Below are 27,447 nucleotides of genomic sequence, written 5' to 3' on the forward strand. Positions count from 1 at the left end.
GAGTCTTGTCTGAACAGCGTAGCCACACGCGAGCGCGCATGGGACACCGACCTGGGTGATGTATACGTGTAAGAAGTTACAAACGGTCCCTTTAAGGAAATGACCAACTGTAATGTTGAGTATGTGACTTGTAGGCTGCTAAATTGTCTGAACCATGCCAGACCATTTATGTTCCTTTAAATAGTTAAGTCTTAATGTTTAATTGGTCTTAGCAGCAGGTTTACTAGGTCAGCAGCAGTGGCAGCTGCTCTACCCGCCTTGCCAGCCTAACTACATTATAGCTATGGGAGACTAATGAGGAAAACAAATACTTGTGGTTGTTAAATTGTCATCTGCATTCTTCTGAGCATGGTGAGGTTTTAATGAATAAGTTCAGGTTCAGGCTGATGGGATCAGAAAATGTGTACCCCCGCAAATTGAGGTGTCACGACAGCAAAGGCACTTCATCTTAGGCCAAATTACCTTTTCCTTTCACGTCTTTATTCATGTTGCAACTCAAACAGTAAAGGTTACATCACACACAGGGACACTGAGATAGTGTGTCTGTCATAGATATGACAACATTAAAATGCGTTTGCAACAGTAAAGAGACAATATGGAAGATCAGCAGAAAGGCCTATTCTTTGGAAATGTATGGGTGGTATGGTACTGTTTTCTCTCCATGCCCGCTGTGCCATATATATACAATAACAACAATAACTTAATTTACAATATTTACAGGTAATACAGAATGAGTAAAACACAAAAATGAAAACATTCAGGTATGTTCTTAGCAAAACATACAAAAAGAATAATCAAATGACCGACGATTCTATTATGGGAGTGCACACGTTACACTTCATTTTATCTTTACGTGATACTTTGAACAGTAGTCCTGAAGCTGGTCGGGAGTCAGTATTTAGCTCAAGGACACTTCAGCAGAGTGGACACAGGCTTGTCTCTGTACTTACTACACCAACCTGCTCTACTAATTATTTCAACTGCTGCACAAATTATCTTTCATTTGACTCCTAGACCCCAGATACTCATCGTTTTAGGATGGCTGATAGCAATGATTGTAGGGAACGATAAAAAGTGACACATGCATCAGTTTTACAAAAAGGTAAAATGTCATCACTTTTCTGCTTATCTGAACAGAACAGCATGTCTAAGAGACAGAGAGAGGCTGTGGATGTGTCGATATTAGGAATGTACACTCAAACAAACATTGCACACGCGGAGGATTGCTCTCAGTAGAGTAATACGTACAAAAAAAAAATACAGAAAAAATTCAGACAAAAGGCCACAAAGCAAATAATGTATATTTAGAGAAATCCTCACATAGAAAAAAATCTTTCCTCCATTCTGTTCTGCTGACAATGCTACTATATTGGCTTCAAAAAAAATCTCAGAGTAAACTATCTTCAGCCATGGCCATACATCAACACCGTATTCTAAAAATATGCAGCTAGTCACCATCTCAACTTAAAAAAGGCAAAGGGGAAATACACCTCAGGGGAAAAGAAAGGGCCCTCAAATCGTTCACATCTTGTCGCAGAGCAATGTCGTTAGTTCTGTACGGAACAAATCCCACTGTCCATTAAGACATCAAACATCATTTCACACATACATACATGCATGCATGCACATGAGCTTCTCTTTGACACCAACCAAAGTAGACCCTTCCCATTGGGCCACAATTTAAGGTGGAGTAAAAGGTACCCTGTTGAGATATGTGGCGAAGGTCAACAACACACAAATATTTCAGGAAAAATACATATTTTTCAACTAGCACTCCAAATCAAACAGGTCACTTTTCAAAAATCAAACACAATCGCCACCCACTGACTACTCTGAAACCGAAACACAACACAATCGAATCATTTTTCAATGTAAAGCGATTTTTTTTTCTTTTCCTTTTTTAAAGAAATCTTTCTCTAAGGTGTCATAGCTTATACCATCTCTGTGTCAGCATTCTCACATCTAACAGCAACTATAATACAACTAAAAAACTGCAATAAAAGCATGGAATAGAAATCCCTAAATAAGCAAATCTGCCAAGGTATCTACAAAAAAAAAAGAACTGGACACGTTTAGCATGTTCCACTCCACGATCGTCCTATACAGTACTTCAACAGTGCAAAAACATTCAGACGTTAAACCGCGGGATAAACCTAAAATTTTAGTAACACTGGGCCTAAGATTCTCTTCCGTCAGCCCTACATTCAAATTTGATTATACTTGCTAAACTCCAAAGTGATTGATTTGATTGATGACATTATAAATCAGACAGAATATGGAATTGTGTGAAGGCATTACCAGCAACAGCAGCACCTAAGCTTCTGTATACCTGAAAAAATACATCCCAGGTTATTGCAGCATGATCGTAATCAGGGATGCTAACAGACCAGTTTCAGTCCCTGTTGAATTAAAAGCTATATTTTGCATGTAGCAGTAGAGTAGTGAGTGTTTTCTGGACCCATTTTCTGCCTGTTGCTTTAATACCACCCACCATTTTTAAATAAAAATCCCTATTGCATCATTGTTTCAACGATGGAACATTAACATTAAGCAAGTACAGAATCAGTAAAGTGTCAAACACAGGGATCTTTTTTTTTTTCTAAACCAGCATAGTTACCTTAAATAAAACAAAACAAAACTACATTTAATTTTGGCAACAGTTTTGTAATAGTACTTGTATGCGCTTCCACCCACCAACTGTAGCATCGCTATTTAAACTTTCCTTCAGCAAGCAAGTAACAATTAGATAAATACCAGAAAAAAAAGAAACCCAGGAAAGCAAACAAGGGGTAAAAGACAAACATACATCTGATGAGAATGATACTTGGCCGTTCCCGCCCTTCGTCAGCACACGTCCTTACTGTATGTAGGTGTACAGCAGACACTGTACTTTCCCTCCAGCTACTGGTCTTGGTAAAAGATAACATTTTGTCTATAAAGTTGCCTATTGCACATCTTAAAACGCTATCTGTTTATGTTTAGATAAGTATTGTGTGTGTGGGTATGTGACTACTTGGCAATATAACTGCTGTGAGGGGAATCTCCTTCTTGGCAACAAACACCCTTTTTCAAGTCCTCTCACACAGACAAGAGCACACGTGCTTCATGTCCAACACTGGTTTAGAGTTCAGTGTTCAGTGAAGTCACTGCCGCTGTCCAGAACTTGAGATGAATGGCAAAGCCATTTGGAGCGCACAAGCATCTGGAGGTTCAGGGGAAACTGAAGCCTTGTGGTTTTCTTGTGAAAACTAAAGTGAAAGCCATGAGATGTGTCAGGAGATTTGGTTTTGTTGGTAATGTGCAGGGTGCAAAATGACTGACATCATATCCACGCTTCCGAGAAGCAGCGTAGGGACTCTCACACACAGAGTCCTGACTGCAAAGCTGTGAGGCGCCGTTCAATGCACTCCTTGCCTGCAGACACGAGGGAGAAAAGACAGTGAGTGGGGTCAACCAGTGGTCAACCACCGGGTTTGAAAAATGAAGCCAATGAGGAAGTGCCTTAAACTTGCATTTCTTCTAATAGCCAGCAGGGGGGGGGCGACTCCTCTGGTTGCAAAAAGAAGTCTGATTGTATACTGTGAGAAAATGACCCTACTTCTCACTTGATTTATTACCTCAGTGAACATTGTAAACATGAGTTTATGGTCTCAATCGCTAGTTTCAAGTCTTCTTCAATACAACATGATGTTCATTTAGTAAATTATGGTCCCATTTAGAGTCAAATAGACCATAAAGCAGGGGATGCTTTAGGGCGTGGATACCTTGTGATTGACAGGTCGCTACCACGGCGTTGTACGGTCTAGGAGTTGTCCGTGTTTTTGTCTTACGACACTTTCACAGTGTGTTTTCAGTTCATGAAAGTTAACTTAAACATTTTGGTCACCTGAAAATGTCTTGTTCAGCGTTCGGTTGTACTTAGCCCAATCCTCTTGTGTCGAGGCTTCAAAACGGCAGTCAACAAACCAATGGGTGATGTCACGGTGACTACTACGTCCACTTCTTATATACAGTCACTGTGTTTTTACAGTGATAAACAAGCCAAAATATGACTTTATCACTGTATAGATGGAAGATTCTGAATCAAGGGGAACATCTTAATATAAAATTGTTTTTAAAAATATAATTCTAAAATATTTTTTTAGCTGAAGGAACATCGTACACCAAACTATGGTGCTGAAGCTGAGTGATGACATCCCATCTTTTTTTGCGAATGAGCAGACAGACACACTTACATTTACTAACACTGAGGATGTCGTCCTGTTCAGTGAGCAGCAGAGACAGGCCCTCCATCAGCAGGAGAGCTTTATGGTAACGCAGTATTGACGCTTCCCCCTGGTGGAACATCTCGTCAAGTGCGGCAGTCTGAACCTGAGATGACACCGGGACGCTCGAGTTAATATACATTTGTCTTGATTAACATCAATATAATGCTGCTGGGACCTCAAACACAAAAAAAAAGTAAAGCATTCATTTATCAACTTTTGCTTTCCTTGCTCTCTTGCTATACACATATGGGATTACCTTTTAGCCATTTACTCTACATAAGCACTCTAATTAACCCAGTTACTTTAGCGGCCTTACAATATTCCTGTGACCATAAAGCAATAATTTGAGAGCAAATGCTCGGAGCCTACATCTAAAAAGCAATATTTTTGCACTTAGGTTGGCAACAAATGCTAGAGCTAATTATTCGCTGGATGCCCTCACACACACACAGTATCTGAATGATTATGCTGTGGCCTGCTGGTCAATAACCCCCCCATCTCCTTCTCTGCTTCCCAACTGTGTAATTATCCCCCTGGCTTACCATCTGCACAGTGTGGCTGAACAGCAGCCGCTCTGCCGTGATGGAGGTGATTTGGTCCATTAGACGGTGCTTCCTGGAAAAGAAGCGCTCCAGACGGGTGCTGAGCGCGCGGCAGGACGCCACGCTGGACTTGTACAGCTCGTTCAGCCTCTTCACGACTGTATATATGGACAGAAATGGTATTTTAATACGCTGCCATTAACAAGACCCTCCCCTCCTTACAAGACGAAATAGCTCATACTTTGCTTGACCGTCGAGGATGGGTAGAGTTTGCCCTGTTTGACTTGCTCCATGGCTGTGTGTAAGGCGGTGGACAAGAGTTCTGCAGTCTTAAGGTAGAGAACCAGCTGTTCTGCATGACTGAGGAGAGAGACACATGCACACACACAGTACTTAGGACTCAATTATAAATTGACAAATGAGACATGAAATACAAACAATAGCATTCAATTATGAAAGACAGTGAAATATCGGTATGATAGATAGATTTGTAATGTGGATGTATGGGCAATTATGCAACAAAAAGTCACAACAGTGACAATTACAAGTAAGAAAAACATAAATGCAACCACTGGCTAGGGTGCAGACAATCTATCTGACCAACCGTCCTTATCGAGTCCTGAGAGACCAGAGTTTTTCTCATTAAATAACACGTTCCCCATTATCAAAGTCAGCTGAATTGTGTTAAAGGTCCAGTGTGTAGGATCTGGCGGTATCTAGCGGTGAGGTGAGGAGATTGCATCCAACTGAAGCCTCTCCCGTGTGCCAAGCGTGTTGGGAGAGCTACAGTGGCTGACACGAATGGCCCTTTCTAGAGCCATTTGGAGGAGAGTCAGTGTGTAGTGTGTGTACGTGGGAAGTGAGTGGTGAAGCAAGAGAGAAAGAGCGGCGACGGGAGCGAGTAACGTTATCGACTCCATCCCAAGCACGAAAAGTTCTGGGCTACTGTAGAAACATGGCGGACTATGTGGAGAGAGGACCCCGCTAGATATAAACGGCTCATTCTAAGGCAACGAAAACACGACCATTCTTATTATCAGGCGATTATACACTAAAGAAAACATACAGATCCCCCTTACTTGTTACAAACTAGTCCTTTAAGAAGGCATGAAATCTCCTCCTTCTCTGCACCTCAACTCTTCAACCCACCGCTCTCTGAGTTTATTGTATTTATGTCAGCGTGTCATTGTTTGTTCTGGTTGCAAAACGCATTCAAGCTTACAAATCCTAGCAGCATACATTTTGACATACTTCAGTCAATACTCCTGAGTAGGCTCTACAAATCTGCTAACTGCAACTGAAAGTTTGACTTGACAGATGTTTTGGCTCCATTAAAAAAAAACAAATAATAATAATATCCCCAAGGTTATTTTTAAATTTTTCCCCAGACATGGAGCACTGGCAGGAGATCCACATTGAAACAATTTTCTATCCAAACTGGATAAACGGTATCATCGCCATCAACAAAAGACTCACAGCCGCGGCTGACTGATACGGCCTTACCTCCACTCTCGGCTCAGTGAGCTTATCTGATCTGCTACCAGGCTCTGCGGCTGAAGGATGGAGGGATGAGAAAAGTCCGCCTGCTCCGCCAACGTCGCGACCCCGCGGGCTCCAGCCACCTCCATCAGACAGCGGGCGAAATCCAACGTGAAACGCAGGCTTTGCACGGTGTCTGTGTGCTCTTGCTGCACTCAAGTCAGAGAGATGGGAAGGAGTAGATAGAGAAAGAGGGAAAGGGAAATGGTTTAGTGATATAATTTAGAAACACCAGACTGTAATTTCTGATTCAGTCTGCATTGTTGAAATGAACACAAGTATTAACAGGAGAATGCTTTTCCTTATTCTATACTCAGCTTCCACCTTAGGCTGTTTGCGACGATGACCTGAGCTAAAGTCCCTTCAACTACACTATGCTCTCTTGTTATATTTTTCCTAACAGTCCACACTGTCTAGAGGGAGTATTCATATCAAGGTTTTGTGAGAAGGAACCCCTGACTGATGTACACAACAAAAGAAGTCGTTGCTGCATAAATACATAGAATACACAAGATCTAAGGGACGACTCCTTTTTTCAAGCCGTGTATAAAAACCTGCTTCTCACCTCCATCAGCGTCTCCTCAGGCAGCTCAGGAGCCTCAAAGGTTACATGACCGCCCATGTTGGCTGTGATAGGATCAGTGAAGCTGTAGCGAGGACTGGAGGGAGCCTCAAAGCCATCCAGATAGGCGCCTGTCTGGGGGTAGCGGCTTGTGAAGGAGCCTGCGGGGCTGACTGACGTGAACGAGCCTGCAGGAGTCAGAAGAAGAGATGGAAAAAAAAAAATTTAAATATCTAATTTATTTAAATGCACACATACATGCATTTTCATTGCTGTATAATAAACAGCAACATCTAAACAGACAGCAATTAATAAATGCATTCAAATAACAGGTGTGGATTGCATTTCTACCACCTATGCTGCTTGTTGTTTTTGGCATTCACCCGTGTATTAAGTGGGGACGTGTTTCAGTTAATGATCGACATCTGCTTGCGGCTACGTGAATTTTTCTTTTCACAAATACTCTTAAGTGCCAATTACAAATTGGAAAATTGTGTCATTTGGGTTATTACCCCCTAAATGTAGTAACATCTCTCCGCAGTTGGGCTTAATGGAAAAAAGAAAAGAAAACCAACCTTTTATGCTTACCTCCGTGACATTTAATTAAGTTTCCACATCACAGAAAATGAAAGTAATAGCTTCCCCAGTGCTTTATGTTTATGTGATGTGCAGAGCGTAATACTAATGCAGCTGCGCAAGTGCAATTTGATTCCTGCTCGCCACAGAAGGGATATGGAGATAAATGACTGGTATTTAGCCGTGTTAGGATGCGCATTTGCTACCTGAGTATTTCCTCTGTCTGGAGGTATGAGGTGGGGTGCTGCCACTGGGAGGAGAGCCCACGGTGAAAACCACCTGTGCTGGGCTGATGGAGCCAGGTGCAAAGCCTCCCCCACCACCGGGGGGCACTAGAGGGCAGAAAAGAGCAAAGAGTGAAGGTAGGGCTGGATATATCACTGACCATTTTTATTTTCCAATAAAGACCAAGAATTGCTGGACTGTATTATAGAGAAGCTCTCTCCGTAAAAATAAATAAAATATAGAAATAAAAGATTCAATTGGAGTAGCACTGTATCACATTCTATATATTATTGACACACCGTTGGAATGGGCCACTTGATAAATAGATGATATCAATCGACAAGAGTTCCTACCTGTTATGTCTATGGCTTTTTCAGAGGTCAGGTTCTCTGTGCTGCCTCGGTCACCCGCAGGTCCACCTGGTCCAAATGCAGCCATCAGCAGCATGTCGGACAGACGACCTGCACTCTGAGACCTGCTTCACAGAGACAGGAAAGAGAGACACCGAGCAGACAACATGGAAGGAAAGAAAGTGTTAAGAATTAGGCGAATATCGTTGTTTAATATATATATATATTTTTTGTTTTTTTAATTGCTGCTAATTTCCTTCCTTCATTTACTTACTTTTTTCCCTGCTAGCTATATGTAAATGTTCTCTATACGATATCCAGAACATTAATATAGCATCAAACAAGACGTTTGAAAGATATAGAGGAGTAATGTCTACCTGAGCAGAGAATTAAGTCGCTCTCCCTATGTGTGTGGTGTAATCAGAGCTTCTCCGTGCTTTGTTGACGTAGCCAGCCGGCCGCGCACGTTTTTAGTGCATGAGAGCGTGCCCCACTGGCTAGCTCAAGGCTGCTACTCTGCACTGCTCTCATACGGCGGTTACAGCTGATAACGCGGTCCCGACTGACAGCGCTGTTGCGGAAGCGTAGCCCCCCTCCAGGTTAACACTGTTAGCTCTGTCAGCAGTGTTGCCTTCGCTTTCACTGTTAGCACCGTTAGCTACGAGCCACCGGCTCAGCTGTCGCCGTGTTGAGAGCAGCGCGGAGGCAATAGAAATGCTCCCGATCTTGCATTCAGCACCTTTATATTATATATTATTAATAGCCATTCTATCCACTCCAAATACTACAGATCTCCCGATCTTCTACAATGTAATGTATCTATTGTATCTAAAAGCTAAATATGTGATAAACGCAAGGAATTCAAAAACAAAGTGCAAGTTTTAAGAAGGAAGAAGATACAAACTACTCGAAAGCAGTTTGTTTTAAACTGCAGAAACACTCCCTGTCTATCCTGTGCACAATTCCTCCTGGATAACACAGCATCAGCGTGCTAAACATAAAAAAAATTGAAAACAACATCTAACCTTATAAAGCCTTTATCATCATTCAGTCTGTGGATGCAGTGGGCAGGCTGGGTGATGTGCGTGAGCGCTTGTTGTCCTGCGTCTCTGAGCTCCGCTGGGGCAGTCCTGCTGCAAGGGGAGCCGATGACCAAACCCTGTTGTGTCAGGAAGGTCACAAGATTCGGAGAGCTGGGGGGCTTGGGGAATTCAAATGGAGGGATGGCCTAAGGAGAGAGACAAGAGGGAGTGGAGAGAGAGGTACCAGTTTGTTTAAACTGCTTGGTAGTCTTTTCTTGTTCTGTGTATCTCCAGAGAATTAAGCACACACGAACCCTTCTCTCTCTGTTGTAACACACACAGAGCTGACTCACCCTGGACGGGGAGCCCAGGATGGTGGGGAGGGGGCTACGCTGCATCAGCTCACTGAGTCTGGGGGAAGAGTGCAGAGGGCGGAGCGCCATCAGGCCTGCCGACGGGGCCACCACCGGGTCCGAGTGCTGCTTCCTGATCTTCTGCCTGACGCCGCCACTGGCGCACTCCAACAAACAGGGGGCACTGTGGAGCCGCGTTCCCAGCCCCGTCAGCAGTGGGTGTTGCTGAGAAGTGGGCCGGGATTCGGCGTGCTGAGGAGCTGTGGGACAGAGGAAAGGAGGTCAGAGTGTTGCTGCTTTTAGACAGCGGGGTGGCATCGCAAAATGAAATGCCAGACAGGACAACAAAACAAGAAGAGACGGCGGAGATGGACAAGTCCTTTCTAACTCCCACGCTGCCCTGCTGGATGTCCAGACAGCTGAGGGAGTGTGCCAGCATGAGGCGCAGACAATTAGAGAGCAACAGGTGGTGGGAAGGAGAGTGTTTGTGTACGTAGGAGGTTTGTTCATTTTCTCAACCAGTGACTTACAAAAGTAAAACATTGGCAAATGCTAACCACAACCGTATTTCCCTCTTTGTCTGCAGTTGAATTTCCACCACCTACAACAAGCCAATCAACTTTCTAGGGTTGCACCAAATGATTACTTTATAATTAATTGCTCTGTTTGATTATTTTTTTGATTACTCAATTTACCATTTAGTATATCCATTTTTTTTAGATAGAAAAATCCCTCTTTGGTTTAATTGTATAGAGAGTGCTATTGAGAAAGCTGTGATGTGCATCTGTGAAAGTAAAGTGAAGAGTATAGCCTCTGAGCTACCTTGAGGGGAGAGCTGGAAAGGTCTGGCGCCTCCCAGGGAAAGCCTACGATTGGTGGTGACCGCTCCCTGCCCGTACGGCGGCGAAGGTCCGGGCCGAGCAAAGCCCATCGAGCTTCCGCTGCTGCAACGATGCACCGGTGTCGACAGCCTAATAACACAAAGTTCACGAGTCAATTTAAGAAATGTAAACACAAATTTACATTAGAGCAACAGTGGGACTTGTGTGTGTGTGTGTGTGTGTGTGTGTGTTTGTCTTTGTGGATACAGACCTTGGCGAGCCGTCTTGTTTGGGAGAATTGAGGTTCTGCTCCATGCGCTGGTAGTTCTGGACCTGGGTGGGGACTGGGATAGGCAATGAGTGACCATGGTTTCCATAGCTACCACCACAGTTGCTTCCCGAGAACTCGCTGGGCCTGCCAACAACAGTGAGAAGAACAGAGTGTGCCGAAGGGAAACGGTTAGACAAAGAGATGAGAGGATTAGTGTGTGTTTGTGTGTGGATACAGACACGTTTAACACTTTCAACAGGAATGAGTACACCAAATATTTTGGAGAAGAGATATTCTGTTAGTGACAATACTGTCAAACATTTACAGTGTCTGTAATGTAAAAACAAACATTACATTGTATGTGTGGTCTGGAATTTAATTCATTTACCAGATATCAGGGAATTTAATCTACTGTACCAGATGAGCTGCACAGCTCCCACATGCATCACCACAACCAAACATTCAGCTTTGTGCCGTTACCTGACAGGACTTGGAGACCCACTGTAGGAAGGTGAATGTGTTGGAGATTTGACTTGGCTACACAGACCAGCAGAAGCCAGAAGAGAGCTGATGGGACACAGGAGACACATCATCAAGACTTTATCAGGGTACTATTTTGAAAAGGAATACGACGTATGTTCTCACTTTTACTGTAAATGTAATTACGGATAGTCAATTATCCTCCTTTACCAGCTGTGTTCTGTAACTCTGTCACACAGCTACGTTAAATTAGTGTAATACAGGTAACGGGAATCTACGAATAACCAATCTTTGCTCCTTACCCGCTGTTTATCAGGCTGTCCGGCAGCACTTTACTCTCACATGTCAGCTCACCCGCTGGAAAACCAGGAAAAACATTAAGAACAGAGACTGAAAAAAATTATGATAGAGTAGAGCTCCAACTTATGAAATGCTATAAATGCCATATAAAACCTTGTCTATAAAAAAATTTAATAACGATGACTACTCAGCAATAATCCTACAGAGCTGGAGCTAAGGCTAGGACTATACACAGCTGTATTTGATATTCAGGGGAAAAAAAATGTCATCTTACTGGTGAAGTGAGCAGGCACCATGACAAAGTCATCTGTGTCACAGGAGGAGGAGTTCTTGCTGCTGCCGCCCCCTCCAGACGAGTCCTTGAGGAGAAAACCAGCGGCCTCCTGGGTAGGGGAGGTCAGAGCTTTGGCACGCAAATGCTGAACCTCAGCAAGAGACTGCTGCAGAGACAGGGAGACAGAAAGTAGGAGATTAACTAAGAAAGAAAGCAAGCACAAAATAAATAATGAAAGAGCAAGCCGTAAGAGAAATATGCGTTGCCTTGGTTGGTTTCTATGGCAGCCTCATTACTTAGGTACAGACAGAGAAACAGAGGAAATAAAACAGGAATAATAAAACACGAACCGGTGGTGAGGCGAGGTGAGAGGTGGAGGAGCTGCTACAAGAGCTGGCTGATGCAGAGCTTGGGAAGCAGGTCATGGGCACAGTAGGAGTTGCTGTAACAAAATGCAACTCACTCGTTAAGATGACTCAAGGAAACGCACAAGGCGGTTTGGCGAGAACCACAAAGTGTAAACAGAAACTTTGTCTGTTTACAGGAAAAGCCCACAGGGCACATATTATGTCATAATTCTAATGTTTTGCTGACAAAAAGTAATAGTTTTTTTGGGGGTTTTCATGTTCGCATCACTATGTATCTACTTCTAGATCAAGTCATATAACGGAATAAAAGTACCATTTGGATGAAAAATTCAGTCTTGACATTATTTCAAATCTTCCGAAAATGCGGTATGGTTTCAGAAAACGTGTAATGTTTATGACACTCAAGGCGTGAGACATTATAGGTGCAAGGCAAGCTATAATAAGAAGTGTATTGTTTATTGTTACTTACTCTTTTTCATGGACAAGCTAGCCTCCAGGAAAGGATGACAAAAAAACTCATCTACCAAACAACACAAGAGGAAATAGAATTAGTGGGAGGCAATGAAGCAGAGCAGCATTTCAGTACAGCATTGTACGATACAGACATACACAGAGATATCTGTTATCAGTGTAGTGTCTGCATCAACACCGTATGGTCGGCCGTTTCATTCATTTCCCTGTTCACTAACCAAAGTCCATGCGGTCCTTGTGGTTGCGCTGCAGCAGACCCAGCAGAAGGTGCCTCAAATGGCTTGAAGTCTCTCTGGGGATGCTGTAAACAAAATCATATCACAATCAGTGTGTGCTGCTGTACAGGAACAACAAAACGTGATTAGATACAGATACAGCAACACTTTTAGCTGCACTTGGTTTACTCTTTGTTTATACTGGAACCAAAAAAAAGCGATCCAATTGTGTTACCTAAAGGGAATTAAATTGAAACCTTTTGAGAACACATGGTATCTTTCACAATTAGTGTGGTTTCATTAGGCAGCTGTGATATAAGCCTTTACAGACATTGTGCTGTAAAAGACTAGGTTATTGGGGGGCTTGTCATCTCTAGCAATGCTGCAAACCAACTGCTGTTCAACTGTTAATATGACCCAGCTGGCATGACCGTTACTGGCAGCATCTCTGTGGAAGCATACTTATATTTTTCCTTCAATAGCACTAGTGTAGCAACACGATAATGGGGTCTCTCTGAAGAGTTTAGGTCAGGGCTTCACTTTGCATTCATTAATGTATTCTGAAGATGTATCGCAGCAAAGTTTCTCATTTCTTATAAGCAAGAATCTAGAAAACAAATGCAGCAGCAGAACAAAATGATAAACCTCAACTATGTTTTTTCACTTTTACCATAACAGCTGTTAATCACATGAGAAAATAACCATGCTGCCGTCTCAATGTAACGCCTTACTTGGGGCTGAGAGTCTTGTTTTTTTCGTAGAACAGCCGGAGGTCCTGGGGACTGCTAGCCTGAACACGGGCAGAGAGAAAACATGTAAATGTCTGTAAATGTAAGCGTGTGTATTGTACACACACACACAGCCATACCACCTTTTCATACTATAGTTGAATAGATTTTTATGCCACAGTATGCTGCCATTGCGCAGATTGGGGCATGTCATTAACAGGGCCTGGCTTGGGGTTCATGCCAGACATGCCAGTCAATGAAGCAAAGAGTGAAGCGACTCTGATTGGAATATGGTATATTTTAGTACAGGTATATTTAATGTGTATTATGACCTGTCTATGTATTTGTTTTTACTAACTACTCGTCTGTTGTTGTTTTTTTGTTGTTTCCTGCCTGGAGGATAAAGATTTATTGTAGTTTCAGAAATGCTGCCGGACCAGTTTAGATAAGATAAGTTTATGAATACTTAATGTGATTCATCTTTCACAGCATCGTTCAAGTTAGCCGAGCCAAATTTGTGGGTTTTTTTCTGGGGCTCTTGCTCATCTTTCACATGATCCGGAGAGAAGAAACAGTGTTCTGTTTGAATACTTTCAACTAACACACTGAACGAACTGTGGTTTTCTGGACGAGGATGAAAACATGTTAAAGGATCATTCAGCAGTTTTTGTGTTAATGCACTTCAATACTGTTAAATTACTGCATGTTTTCCCATCACTTTACCCACATTCAAATGTGCTTCAATTTCATTATCTTGTGCAAAATGGCAAGCATACTTATGTGCATATACTCTTAACTCGGCAAACAGATATCACGTAAAGGCCATTAAAGAATCCAGATTATTATTATTCTTTTTTACTTTTCTGTACAGATATGCTTGTAACTGCCTTAAAAAAAAAAGTGATAACAGCAAATTCTATATAACATAATGACTGATCAATGATTGTTCATTTGGGTTTTTTTGGTCTGTGGAGTTTCGATGTCGGGTGGCCCATCCCTAAATAACAGAGTAGGTAGCTATGTGTGAAGCAGGTCATATTGAGAAACAAAAACAACATGCATTGTAAAAGTGTGTTTACCTGAAAAGGAGCCTTCCCAATCAGGCACTGAAACACTATGGTTCCTATACTCCACAAGTCAGCCTTGGCATCATAGGTTTGGGACATAATGACCTCAGGAGCCTAGTGAGGAAAAAAAACAGTGAGATTGTGACACTTTGGTGGAAGTCATTGATGAACAAACTAATGAGATGATTAAGTTACTATTACCCATGCTGCATTATGTTTTAGAGAGTGTGTTCAGCTAACACTGTAACATTAAAAGTACTAGCTCTGAGCTGTGCTTTTTCACATGATCACAGAAGCAATTGAGCCATCATCAAGTTCAGGTGGACTGATGATCAAAATTAAGGGTGCTCCGATCGATTGGCCACCAATCGTTATCGGCCGATATTCGTTCTAAATAGTTGGATCTGTGGTCTCCATAAAGACCAATCAAAAGAGCTGATCAGATGACGCACAACACGCCAGACAATATCTCTATGTGACGCTAAAATTGCTTCACCAGAGTTGTGTCTTTAAGAGAGAGAATGGAATATGCTGCACATGTTGCCTGTCAAAAAATAAACAGTTGTCAGTTCATGATGCTTTCTTATCTCTTAATTGCAATACTTTATATAGAATGTTTTAAGAATAGTTAAATAAATAAATAACGCTGCACGATAAATAGAAGGCTTCAAATAGGCCGCGTGATCAGTGATGGGTATCGGCTGATACTGCTTCCAGTGATCGGTTAAACCTGACCCACCAGATGGGTCGTCTGAAAAGCCATCATTGGACACTGTTTGGAAAAGCGGACACTTTCATAAAAACACTTGGCAGGTGATTGGATGAACTATCTGTCAATCAAACTCTTACCGGAGCCAGTCGGGAGAAGAGTGAAAACCTCTTTTCCATAGAAAAAAGCCTTCAGTGCCATTCTTTGCTCTTCTTTCAATAAAGAAAAACTCTCCAGTTCTGATTTAACCGATGCCATTGCAGCATCCACGCTAAACCCTTTAGGAGAACGAACAGTCACCTCTCCGTACACCTAAGCCATGCCTGCAGCTGCAGTAGCTCCTCACAGGACAGTGATTGGTCTTTGCACTGGCTTGCCAGACACAAATGCATTACTTGAAGCCTGGCGTGTGATATGTGATGTGATGTCACAAGATCACGTGAGAATCCAGCTGGTGTGCAAGGTAAGCAATCGGTGATCTGCACCAAAAATCCTCGGAGCACCGTTGATCAAAATATAGTGTTTTTTCCCAAAATGACACCTTCAAAGCATCCTTATATTATTTAACTAAAAATTCAGACACTTTCTCTGCTCATAGCGAGCTGTTGACCTCTGGTCTGAGTGAAAACGCAGAAGTCATCAAATCTGAATTTGATTGGGCAAAACATTTGAGTATGCAAGTATTTTCCATCATATCTATGAAGAACCTACAAAGAGTGCTGCTTACCATGTACATAGGGGACCCACAGAGTGTTGCCGCCATCATGTTGCTCTGAAGGTACCTGGCAAAGCCAAAGTCCGCTGAAAAGAGAAAACGTGGAGATGATGACACTCACAAACTGATGAAATGAGAAAAGAACTTCCCAAAGAAAAGCTGCAGAAAAAAATAAATCCATAATGCTCAGGTTCTCAACTGAACGGTCCATCTATTTTTAAAACCAATAACATTATAATACCAATAATGGCTGAGAGGGAGATCTTCACCAGCTTGATGACAACACAGCATTATCGCACTGAAGTTCACCCCCCCAGGGAGTTATGGCTTAATAAAACACTTGCCAATCAAAAAGTACTGTTGAGTTTTTATGTACAGTAGAGCACATAGATGATAAAAAATAGTCTAAACAATGTTTGCTCATTATATTACTCATGTGATTCAATTTTTAAAACATCAAATCAACAAAAGATACCTACTATCCTTGAGCACACAGCCTATTTAACAAGTCAACACAATCATTTTTCGGTAATCCTTTTTGCCACCGTGGATGCTCATCCATGTAGGTACAATGAGTGGATGTGTGTGCGAAACGGTCTGTTTGCTAGTGTGACTGTGCAAGTTTTCCCAGAGTAGTGCGGATAATGACATTCTGCAGTGACTGGGAGGGCTCAGACTTCACTCCCACAAGGCAATCAATTCTCTCCAGAGGAACAAGAATTAATAGGCTTAAGGATTAGCAGAGTTTCCAAACAGCTGAGCAACGCACGCTCGCTCTCTCTCTGTACTTGGTCGTGACACTTTCCACTATGGTGATTACTTGTTGTTAAACCAACGTCATTGTTTATAGTCAAATCAGCCAAACTCAAAACCGATGAGACACTTCATGTAGGAGGATGCTGAGGGAAAATGTGAAATTCTATATATATATATATATATATAATCTAATCAATTTCCTCTAACCAGTTTAGTCTTATTATCTTGGTGGAATCAATTACCTTGGGGAAATCATTTTTAGGTCCTGTTGCAACTGTAAAAACGTAGGGATTTCCATGTTTCTTTTGCTCCAGAGGGTTCCAGTGCTTTCCTATTCAAATCTAATGCAGGTTTTAATAGCTGTAGTCTCACGTCTGAAATATTAAAGAGGACCTATTGTGCAAATTTTTAGGTGCACACTTGTATTTTGGATTTCTACTAGAGCATGTTTACATGCTTTACTGTTCAAAAAACGCTTTTTTTTTTTTTTCCAGCTGTGCTGCAGTAACTCTTTTCAAACGCTCTGTTTGAGCTCCCCGCCACCCCTCCCGAAAAGCCCATTCTGTTGTGATTGGTCAACTGAACCAAACTCTTCAGACTCCAGCTCCGCTCTAACTAGCTTTGATTGAGGGTGTGCCAAATTAGCCGCTAGGCAGGTATTATGCAAATGTGTTACTTGGTGATATCACCATATTACGAAGAATAAAAGGGCCTTCAAGCAAGGCGTTTCAGTAGTTCAGAAGCAGTGTTTCTGTGGGGGAGAGTAACTTCCTTTGGTGTGGACTTTGGACTTTTGTAACTTCGCAGACCTTTCACATGCATAAAAAAATATATAACACACCAAAAGGAAAGGGAAAAAGCACAAAAGCATAATAGGTCCTCTTTAAAATCTGTATGTCTACATAAGTTAACAAATCTCGTAAAATTTGTTGCAAAATATGTGCACATGCAACCAGGTCGCAGACTCTTATGCCGTCGAACCTACCGATCTTGATGCAGGTGTTGTTGGAGTGCGACTTGCGTCCTGGCGGGTAGGAGAGCAGAATGTTCTGGGGCTTGAGGTCCCTGTGGATTATGCCTTTGCCCTGTAGGACCCTCATGGCTCCCGCAATCTGCTGCAGGAAAACCCGAATAGTGTCCTCGCTCAGCGTGCCTTTGGCTGCAGGGAAACAAGGTTAATTGACTGAGAGCTAACTTTGGGGTACTAGGTGTACAATGTTTTTAATTGATGAATTACTGATGTAGGACACAAGGTGGGGGGGATAGTAGACAGATAGGGACTGACTATGATTTGCATAGATTTTCTAATCTATGCAAATCATACTTGTTTCCTAGCAAATCTTGGGAGTCAGATCATGTTGCACAAAAGAGAACATCTCGTCTTACCTCTAAAAATATCTGTAATGTGTTTATATTTCTCTGTTCTCTCACATCACCCCACTGCCACCTCCTGCTCCCTGTCTCTGCCTTCCCTCCAATCATATCCCTCATTTCACAGTGGTAGAGTATGGTTCTATGCAAGAGTCCCTCCCTTGTCTTGAATTTCTCTCCGGCTCCACCTCCCTTCCAAGAGATTTTTTAAAAGCCAGACTCAGACTTGACTTGGGCCAGGAAAAAAAAAGTTTTGCTCATTGACCACAGAGACTAGTGGATCCAAAAACACCTTTTTTTTAACCAGGCAGTGAAAGATTATTACTGGAATAGGCCCTCCTATTTAGGTACCTGGCAGACAAAGTTAGCAGCCAGAGCTATAATTAATTAGTCTGCAGACGGCCAGAGGCTGATGTGTTATTTCCCACCCTGCCCACGTTGACAGACAACAGCCCACCTCACACGAGTTGAGAGCACCGGCTATTGAGAGAGCCCTGCAATTTATGAGGAGTGGTAAACCTGGACAGAATTGCAGACTTTGTTTTAATGACCAGTTTGTTAGCATAGTTGTACGTTTGTCTCACAACTGTATGTGTGAAGACAGCAGGGGAGTTTCTATGTGGTTTTATTACCCTGCATGTCAAAGTCTAGTTTAAGCCTTAGGTCCTCCAAAGTTCCTGAAGCTGTTACTGAAGCACCAAATCTGTCTCCGTCTTCAGGGCCCTAGATAAAAAAGGCAGCTTCCTGCGGTCATACAGGAAGCCTAAAAAACAGTTGGGTTGTGACCCAAATGGCAGCCTTGGGGCGTATATTTTACTGTAAAGTTGTTCCATTTTATTTGCTCTCTTGCACAGACAGAGCTGTAAAACAATGCTTCCTCTTCTATTTGATGTCTTAACTGGCAGTTTACTATCCAAAAATCAATATTCTAGGACTCAAAGAATATTTGCTGCATTTTTTTAAGAGTTCATTTTGCGATTTAAATGTCTTTATTGATTGCTTGTAGTGTTTTCAATCTAGAAAAAATGTAAGATTACTCTCCTGTTGGACATTGTGAGTGTTATGATTTACAATTTTGGCTTTTAGATAAGAGAGGGAGGCATTCACAGACTGTTTTTCATGGAGCAAGGACGCAACAAAGATGACATTTCACCATCAGTTCAATTGATTTTATCTTTTTCTACTGAGAAGCACCTGGAGCTTTTAGTAGATGAATTATTGTACTTACAGTGTAAGTAGTCAGCAAGGTCGCCCCCGTTGCAATACTGGGAATACAAAGAGAGAGGAGAGAGGAAATTAAAGTGAGGGAGATGAAAAGGAATAACATTAGGAAACACAGGTAACATGGGGGGGGCTGATGTGTGTAGCTATAGTGAATAAGTGTCTGACATCACCCGGTCTCTGAAGGGACTACAAAGCAAACGAGATCAGAGCAGTGATTTGCTGAAGAGTGATGTGTTTACAGATTTATATCCTCGCTCTCATTCCCAGCATCAATATAAATTAGTCCGGGAAAGCTGTGTTCTAAAAAGCCGAGGCTCTGAAAGGCTGCCTTGTCTAAAAGATACAGAGATACGCAGGAAACAATGCAGATAATAACGAACGGAACAGGTCTGCGAAATGTATCTGTTGTCCCTTTCAAGCTATTTTACATCTGTGCTCTGCTTCTGCAATACTGATTTTAACCAGCATCTATCATTTAGAATTTTCATTGGATTGGCATATATGACCTTTAGAGCAAGCTCTCTTTTGAAAAACACTTAACAATTTGAACGTTGTGTCATCATTATCGTGAATAATTATATAAACTGTGAGTGTTACATGTATTTATAGATGCAAGTATCCTTCAAACAGACGCAGTATTTACCAAATGGCACAGTCCGGTTCTGGCATTTCACTAATACAGTTTGATGTTTAATTGCTGTTTTACTGCTAGTGCTGCCACTGGAAGATAAAGGGGATGCACATAAAGAATACAAAATAAAGTAACTTTAGAGTCAACTTCCAAACATTCTTTCAATTTTTACTACAGTTCTCAGTATTCATTGTGAATGTGAACACTACATTTTGAGATCTGATGCCTCTGGCGAGCAATGTCGGACACTTTTGCATGCTAACTTTCATGCTGAAGTTGTGTCTGAGCAAGCTTTTTCTGCTTGACTAGCAAATGTGTTAACACAATATGGCATGTTATCTGTAAAACAGCACATTAACAGAAGAACAAAATCAACACAAAAAAGCATGATACGTACACTTTATCATAGTGACATGGGCAATTATGTTGTTAGAACAAGAAGAGCTTTCATAACAGACAGTTCTCGCCTTGTCTTGCTGGAATGATCAATATGCCAATCACTAAAACCGGTCCCAGGAAAAGAACTAAACGGTTATGTTGAACATTACTGATTCAGTTTGAGCTCTGTGTCGTTTCCTGGTAGCCGGATAGGGACCAAAAAAACAACACCCAAAGGCCAATGTTACCTGATTCACAAATTCTACCTATGGCTCTTCACCAAGGAAATAGAATCAAGCCACAGTTAAAAAAAACAAGCAGCATTTGGATGTTGACTGGTGGCCATTTACCCCCCCTTGATGCCTGAGGACACAGCTAATTATAGCCCGGGCCCTGCCAGAGCTGCCTGCAAAGCCCTGAGACAATGCAGCGCTGAGCAAACAAAACCAGACATCACAGCGAGCTTACCTCCATTACCAGGTACACTGAGCTGGCAGTTTCCTAAAGAGAGGAGAGATAAGAGTGGGGGGTAAACAAACACATGTCAGTGACAGACAAAGGAAGGAACAGGTGGTACTTGTGCTCACCCATCATGTTCGAGCAAACGAAAGCTGGTGATCCGGATTGGGAGAAATACACAACCGCCTAAAAGGGTTGCAGAAAAATTGAGGACTAACTTGCTAAGACAAAAAACAGTTTGAGTCTTGAGAAAGAATGATACAAGGTATAGTGTAAAAGAGAAAAAGAGCTAATATCAAAGCATTGCACAGTACATAATACGTAGGGGTGGGGGATATTGTATCGATACGCGGACGTCAAGTATCAATCTTTTTATTATATAAACTATTAACCTCTTAACAATCCCCGCTATTCTGTCTTTCCAATGTTGTAGCGGGCTAAACTAGAAATTAGGAATTCAGGAAGGTTGCTAAATAATGCTCATAGTTAGGCAACATTTTGGCACGGAAAAACTGGCATGGCCATTTTCAAAGGGGTCCCTTGACCTCTGACCTCAAGATATGTGAATGAAAACTCTGTGATGAACAGACTGAAAACTGTATCTAATTAGATAACACAGATGTTGAACAAACGGCATAATTTGTAGTTGAAAAAAGGTAATAAATCACAATATATCTTCGGAATACTCTGCATATCGAAAAATGTTTAAAATTGCAATAAGATCGTAAGTATCGTGATAATATCGTATTGTGTGGGGCCTCTGAAGATTCCCACCTCTAATAATAGGGGTGTGAGAAAATATCGATACACTTGAGTATTGTGATATTATGTTTTGTGATACTGTATTGATTCTCAAAAATGCTGTATCGATTTAATCAATAGTTTACATGCAAAGATGTATGGTTCATTTTGTATTGTGTTTAAACCCCGACTGCTATATAGCAGTGTTGTAACTTGTAATCTATCTTCAGTCATTGAGAATGAAGGCTTCCGTAATATGGTGAATACAATGAAGCCTCGTAAATCTTGCAATGTATCGGCTTGCTTACAGTATCGCAATATATTGAATCGCAACCCCTGTATCATGATACGTATCGTATCGCCAGATTCTTGCCAATAAACAGGCCTAGTACATAAACATACTACTTCAGAACAACTGGATCTATCCCAGACTCCCGCACCTCTGGACTTTGAAAAGCAGTGCTCTGCTACATTAATACTGAGCCAAAAACAATAAGTGAATCGGATGGTTGGCTCTGCTGTCAACAGCATTATAAAGTCAAACCTAAAACCTTTAACTCATAAGTTCCCACAACAACACCAACAAAAAATAAATAACTATTAGTGTACTAACGACTTGGCTCATTTTCAATTTTGCACATTTGGGGGATTCAGACTTCCAGCAACCTTTCTAACATCCGTTATCTATTTCTCCTCTACTGTCCTCTCTCTCAGACAGCGTGTCTGAGGCTGTCTGAAGTTGTGAAAAAGAAAACACAGTGCTGCCAGCCTGCTTGAAGAAGCCCTCTTATCACATGGCAACAGATGACTGCGGCCTTTCGCTCTGACCTCCCTCAGTATCTTGTTGAATCCCCCCAGTTAGAGGCCAGACTGTTTTCTATAGTTCAGCTGAGTCAGGCCTTTTGAAATTGGTTGTCTTTGGCTTTATTGAAGCTGGACGGCAACCAGCCAGCCAGTCAGTTTCAGTTTGAGAGACAACCATCTGGTTTCTACCGGTTGTCTCTCTAACAAAACTGTGGTACTGCAACACCAAACTTCTGTTAAGATAAAAAGTTTGACATTGCGTTGAAGGTTTATCTTCATCTCATGCTATGACTTGCTATGAAATACTGGTCACTTCTATCGTGGCCACTATTTCCTGTTTCGCAAGGTGGAAGAAACTGTGTCTCTATGAGTGAAAATGTGTATAAAATATAACATTACATCAGGGGCTGCAACTAAAATATCAAGTGTATTTTACAATTTACAATAACATGTGAGAAAAGCAGCAAAATCTTGCATTTGCGAAAGCTGGAACAAGAGAATGTTTGGCATTTTTGCTCTTGCTCAAAACCTGTTAAGAAATAGGAACTAAAATATGTCGGTTGCTGTGACTGTCACACTAGTGTTTGCCTGTAACTCTAGGATAATCTAGAACAATATGATTATTCAAACTCATTTTTAAGTCACTTCGGATAAGAGAATTAGATCAAAAGTGAAAAGCAAAGTAAATGCATTTCTCTGGTGCCCTGTGTTTGGGTTTGGTTTCGGTTTCCTCCTGACCTAATTAGATAGCTCGATGGTAGGATTCCCTGCTCAGAACATCTATACCGTCTGCTGTGCAACAACAAACCTGTAATCTTAGATCCCAGCTCGGACTATTCTCAACGCACAGACAGAGAGGTGCCACTGGGAGTCAGTGTAAAGATAAGAGAGGGGGATAATTTTGAGTTCTGTATGGGCAGAGCAGAGGCATTATAACCGGTTGCAAATACTTTACTTTAAGGGATAGTTTGGGTGTTAAGAAGTATGACAGTCGCCATGCCCCCAAAAAAAGTCAATATCAGTTTAAGTGTACACTACATTTAGAATATTTTCACCACTTTACCTTGCCGTGAGACAGCTATACAGTCCATGTTTCCGACAGGGAACTGAAGTCGTTATCTACGCTCTCGCCAAAGCCACCGGACTCGACTGTCATTTTACCTCGCAGAACACGGGTGTTGCTGGTCTACCGCTGCCTCGATCGGTTAGTTTGTTTGTGTTATTGTGTGACTGTGGTTTGTTTCGGATTCCCCAAAGTCTAGAGTGGACATAGACATACTGTAATAGCACACTAACAGATCGAGGCAGCGGTAGACCAGCAACCCCCGTATTGAAAAAAAAAAAATACAGTTTTTTTTATCAATGGATTCTGGTGATTTTGGCGAGAGCATAGATGGATACAAAGGCTTCAGTTCCCGGTCGGAAAGGGCTGTCTGATGGCAAGGTTAAGTGGTGAAAATATTCGAAATATAGCATATACTTAAATGGATATTGTTTTTTTAAGATGGGTCTTACTTTTAGGTTGTTAAAATACGTTATGCTGCCTGCCCCGTCCACAGCAGTACATTGCTTTGGTTCTGTACGTTAACTCATGTCTGCTACTCCAAACTGGCGGCGTGCTGACATCATCATCTACTGTAGGCAATACACTGACTACTACTGACGAAGAGCTCTTGGGCAAAGCGTTTCAATCCCTATGTGCCATCAATACAACAAAGTGACTGTGCTGGTTTGTTTGAGCAGCTAGCAGTGCTCAGCATATGAATGCATGCATCGTTGGTCATGACTTTTTTGTAACCTTTTTTGCATGATGACTAAGGCATCTGACGAAGTAAAAAGATAAGGATGAAAGGTCAACTTAAATCAATAAAAAACAAATCTCCTGGTGAGGTGAGGAAGCCTACAGTATATGGTGTCATCCAGAATTAATAAGCATATATAAGATTTCATATGGGATTTAAAAAAAAAAAAGCTAGATACCTCAGTAATGCGACACGATTAATGCAACCAGATGTGCTTTAAGTCAACATTTCTGCAACACACGTCTTTCTACAATACCGCAGTCTTGTCAGATGTTACAATAAAAATAATCTCCACATAAGGTGTTTTTAACCAGATGGCAGTGTGTTATCCATGGACCGAGAAGACAAAAGAAACACCTGCTGAGTTAAGATGTGTATTTGTTTCGGGGCAGGGGGTCATGCTGTCTAAATTATCTGGCAGGTGTTGTCACGGTGACTTTCAGACTGAGCTACTGGGGCTGTGACTGTGGATTCTTATTCATCATCATAACACTGCAACAGCTGTCTAGTGTGGCAGTGAGCTACGAGGTTAATACCGGTATTTATATCTGCACACGTGACTGTAGACAGAATGTAAACACGCGAGATGACTGAGCTCAACGGAACACAAAGGCATGAAGTATTTACTGAAGTGTTTGTTGTACATGGAAGAGCAGAGGAAAACATGCCTGAACAACATGAAAAATAAAAATTTTTTTTAGAACAAACAAACGTAAAGCCTCATTTAGCAAGTAGGGGGAAAAAAACTGTTCAAGCTGCATTAGACAGAAGTGGGTCATGCGGAACAGACACATCCAACAACCCCATCTGCTCTACTTCGTGAGCGTAGACTGATGGGGAAACTGGGACGATAAGAGGTGTGATAATTATGTATGTAAACAGTGGCATTAACCTGTTCCTGACATGATCTAGATACCATTCGTGAGTGTAGTATCACATACCTGAAAGTCCAGTAATGCAACGATGTTCTCATGTTTCAGCTCCTGCAGAAATGACAGAGAAAAATCAATAATTTGATGGTATATCTACGTAACGAGATGCCCAGCTTGATTTGTACAGTCCACTTATAGGGCCTTCTGTAGTCTGCAGGAAACTTAACATTTACTTTCACTATGACATCTACATGTCCAACAATATTGAATCGTTGCTCATATTTCACTCTAACATATGGCCCATTTCCAGCTCTAGATACTGAAATGTTCACTACAGCACAATGTTGTATTACCACACCACTCGCTAAATGATCTAACAAACACATTATAAAATTTATTAATATCAAGGTGACACATTTGATAGTGATTTACTAGGGATGTTCCGATACCGATTCCAATACCTGAACTTGCAGTATTGGCCGATACCGAGTACCGATCCGATACCAGCGTGATAAAAAACATATAGTTATTATTGTTATTATTCGACCGCAAACACCGACACTCGTTAACATTAAGCAGACAACCTACGCACTGAGTTATTCCTTTTGAGTTTGCTACTTGTATAACACATTTTAGTTTAAAAAACATCTTAAAAATACACAATGCCCTTATGCTTTGGCCTGGTGGGGAGTCATCGGGCTTGCAATAAGCTGGTTGAAACCCTGGCATTGGATCAGTGACTGGCGTACGCGCAAATACCCGATCCCAGATTTTGGGCAGTATCGGATGCATTTCCGATACTGGTATCGGTATCGGAACAACTCTAGGATTTACCACTACATTTTTTGTTTATTCACACGTGTGTATTCCTTATAATAATGTTTTAAATACATAGTGTTATGTAATAACTAGAAACCATTAAACTCCTGTGAAAACAACACTTTCTGTGAGCTTCTGACTTACTTTGAGTATTTTGATCTCTTTCCCCAACAGTGTCTGGGATTTGGCCAAGTTCTTCTTGTTGATACACTTTACTGCCACCTCCCAGTCATGTTTCTAGAAAGGAAAAATCATTTTGGGGTGGAGCATTTGATATGTGTTACACTGTGCCTTTGTATGGGATATGAAGATCTACTGTCTTTGCAATACAGTACAAATTTCAGTAGTAAATACAGCAAATTAGTTGCATTTTTGACAAATCTATTTGACAAAATGACAGATTCTAGCCAGTTATAATACTTGTATATTAGTATATTAATGCCACACTACAGTAACTGATGGTCTATATGCTTCCCCCCTTCTTTGAGGGGTTTCCCTAATGGTAGTTGGTACTGATTACTTATCACCTGCTGAGACTATCAGCCTGAAGGTCTGGTTACTAATATATACTAATATAAGGTCTTTGTCCATTTTATTTTCTGACCTTACAGCATATCTGAATGTATTGTATTATGTATGCATTGCAATATGTGTTATTATCTGCATTATGGATGAAATGCCAATTTACTAATGAAGCAACAAAAGATGCTACAGGCCTAAATGTACCCAGCAGATGTGATGCTTTATATCAAATTACTGCAAAAGCCATTATAATTGATACCCTTTTCATTCCAGGTGCAGGTACACGTTTCAACATGTTCATTAATGGTCTCAGTATGGAGCTTTGTAATGCAAACACTACATATCTAAATGCTCTACATTAAAATGTGCCCATTATTGTGTACGTGCAAACCAGCCGAACAATAAAGACCCTCACAAAGTGACTATCCGTGCATTAAGAAAAGCTGTTGCATGCATTTAAAACAAAGATTTTAGCATGTTATCCTTTAACTGGCAGTTATTTTAAGGCACATCCTGTTTGTACTGCCAGGCCTCTTAAGGCCGTACAATGAAAACAAGACACCAGATGGGCCACCAAAACACTCACCTCTCTGTTTCTGCCTTTGAAGACGACTGCAAATGCACCATGTCCTATCAGGTCCTTCCGACTGAACTCAAATTTCCCCACCGTCTCCATTTTGTGCCCAAAAATTTGGTTTTATATACTACAAATGAGCAGGAGGCCTGAGGACACCCTTCTCCTCTGTGGAGTCGAGGCAGCAGCAGCAGCAGCAGCAGCAGAGATGTTCAGCCTCTCTTCCACTGGCCATGAGCTGCCTTCCTGACAACAAGCTGTCCTCTTCTCTCATGTTCGCATGTACGTTTTGGGAGATTTAACTCCTCTAACAAAGCTGCACGGTGGTTTCCATCGCAGAGTTGATAAGTTAGTGTTGTTGTTGCAGCTGTCTCTGTCGTGCCACCTTAAAAAGAAGCAGCAGCTCGCTGCGTTTTGTTTATATATCCAGGAGATCCTCACTTCTGTCCTCTTGAAGCAGGACACGATGAAACAAGCGCTGGCTGGTAATTTAAAACACACTAACAGTGTTTATAAGCAGAAAAACACTGTGAATAGTGCTGTTAATGTCTTGCAATTTGGAAAAGCACTCGATGGAAAGTCGTATATCATCGATGGTCCCGACAAAAACAGAGCAGACGGCGTCCAGCCTCTGCAAC

General features: G+C 41.6%; 1 protein-coding gene across 2 annotated transcripts; it reads right to left on the reverse strand.

Moving 5' to 3' along the window:
• Nucleotides 1-458: 458 nt before the first annotated feature.
• Nucleotides 459-27,447, reverse strand: ulk1b (unc-51 like autophagy activating kinase 1). 2 transcript variants are annotated; one of them, XM_074616862.1, is made up of 27 exons: nt 26,822-27,447; nt 25,858-25,950; nt 24,964-25,005; nt 20,685-20,717; nt 19,212-19,248; nt 17,598-17,771; nt 15,869-15,942; nt 14,445-14,546; nt 13,369-13,427; nt 12,641-12,723; nt 12,421-12,471; nt 11,934-12,025; nt 11,584-11,749; nt 11,312-11,366; nt 11,010-11,096; nt 10,530-10,673; nt 10,260-10,408; nt 9,438-9,697; nt 9,088-9,290; nt 8,066-8,187; nt 7,694-7,819; nt 6,915-7,099; nt 6,314-6,498; nt 5,052-5,170; nt 4,811-4,968; nt 4,236-4,371; nt 459-3,414 (listed from the first exon to the last, which is right to left on the reverse strand). In XM_074616862.1, the coding sequence occupies exons 1-27, from the start codon at nt 26,909-26,911 to the stop codon at nt 3,359-3,361; spliced, it is 3,081 nt and encodes a 1,026-aa protein (XP_074472963.1). In that variant the 5' UTR covers nt 26,912-27,447; the 3' UTR covers nt 459-3,358. The 2 variants fall into 2 exon arrangements, with proteins under 2 accessions (XP_074472963.1, XP_074472962.1); XM_074616861.1 differs by having other exon boundaries at nt 8,066-8,190.

Source organism: Sebastes fasciatus, chromosome 19 (genome assembly GCF_043250625.1).
Source record: "Sebastes fasciatus isolate fSebFas1 chromosome 19, fSebFas1.pri, whole genome shotgun sequence".
NCBI classification, from domain to species: domain Eukaryota; kingdom Metazoa; phylum Chordata; class Actinopteri; order Perciformes; family Sebastidae; genus Sebastes; species Sebastes fasciatus.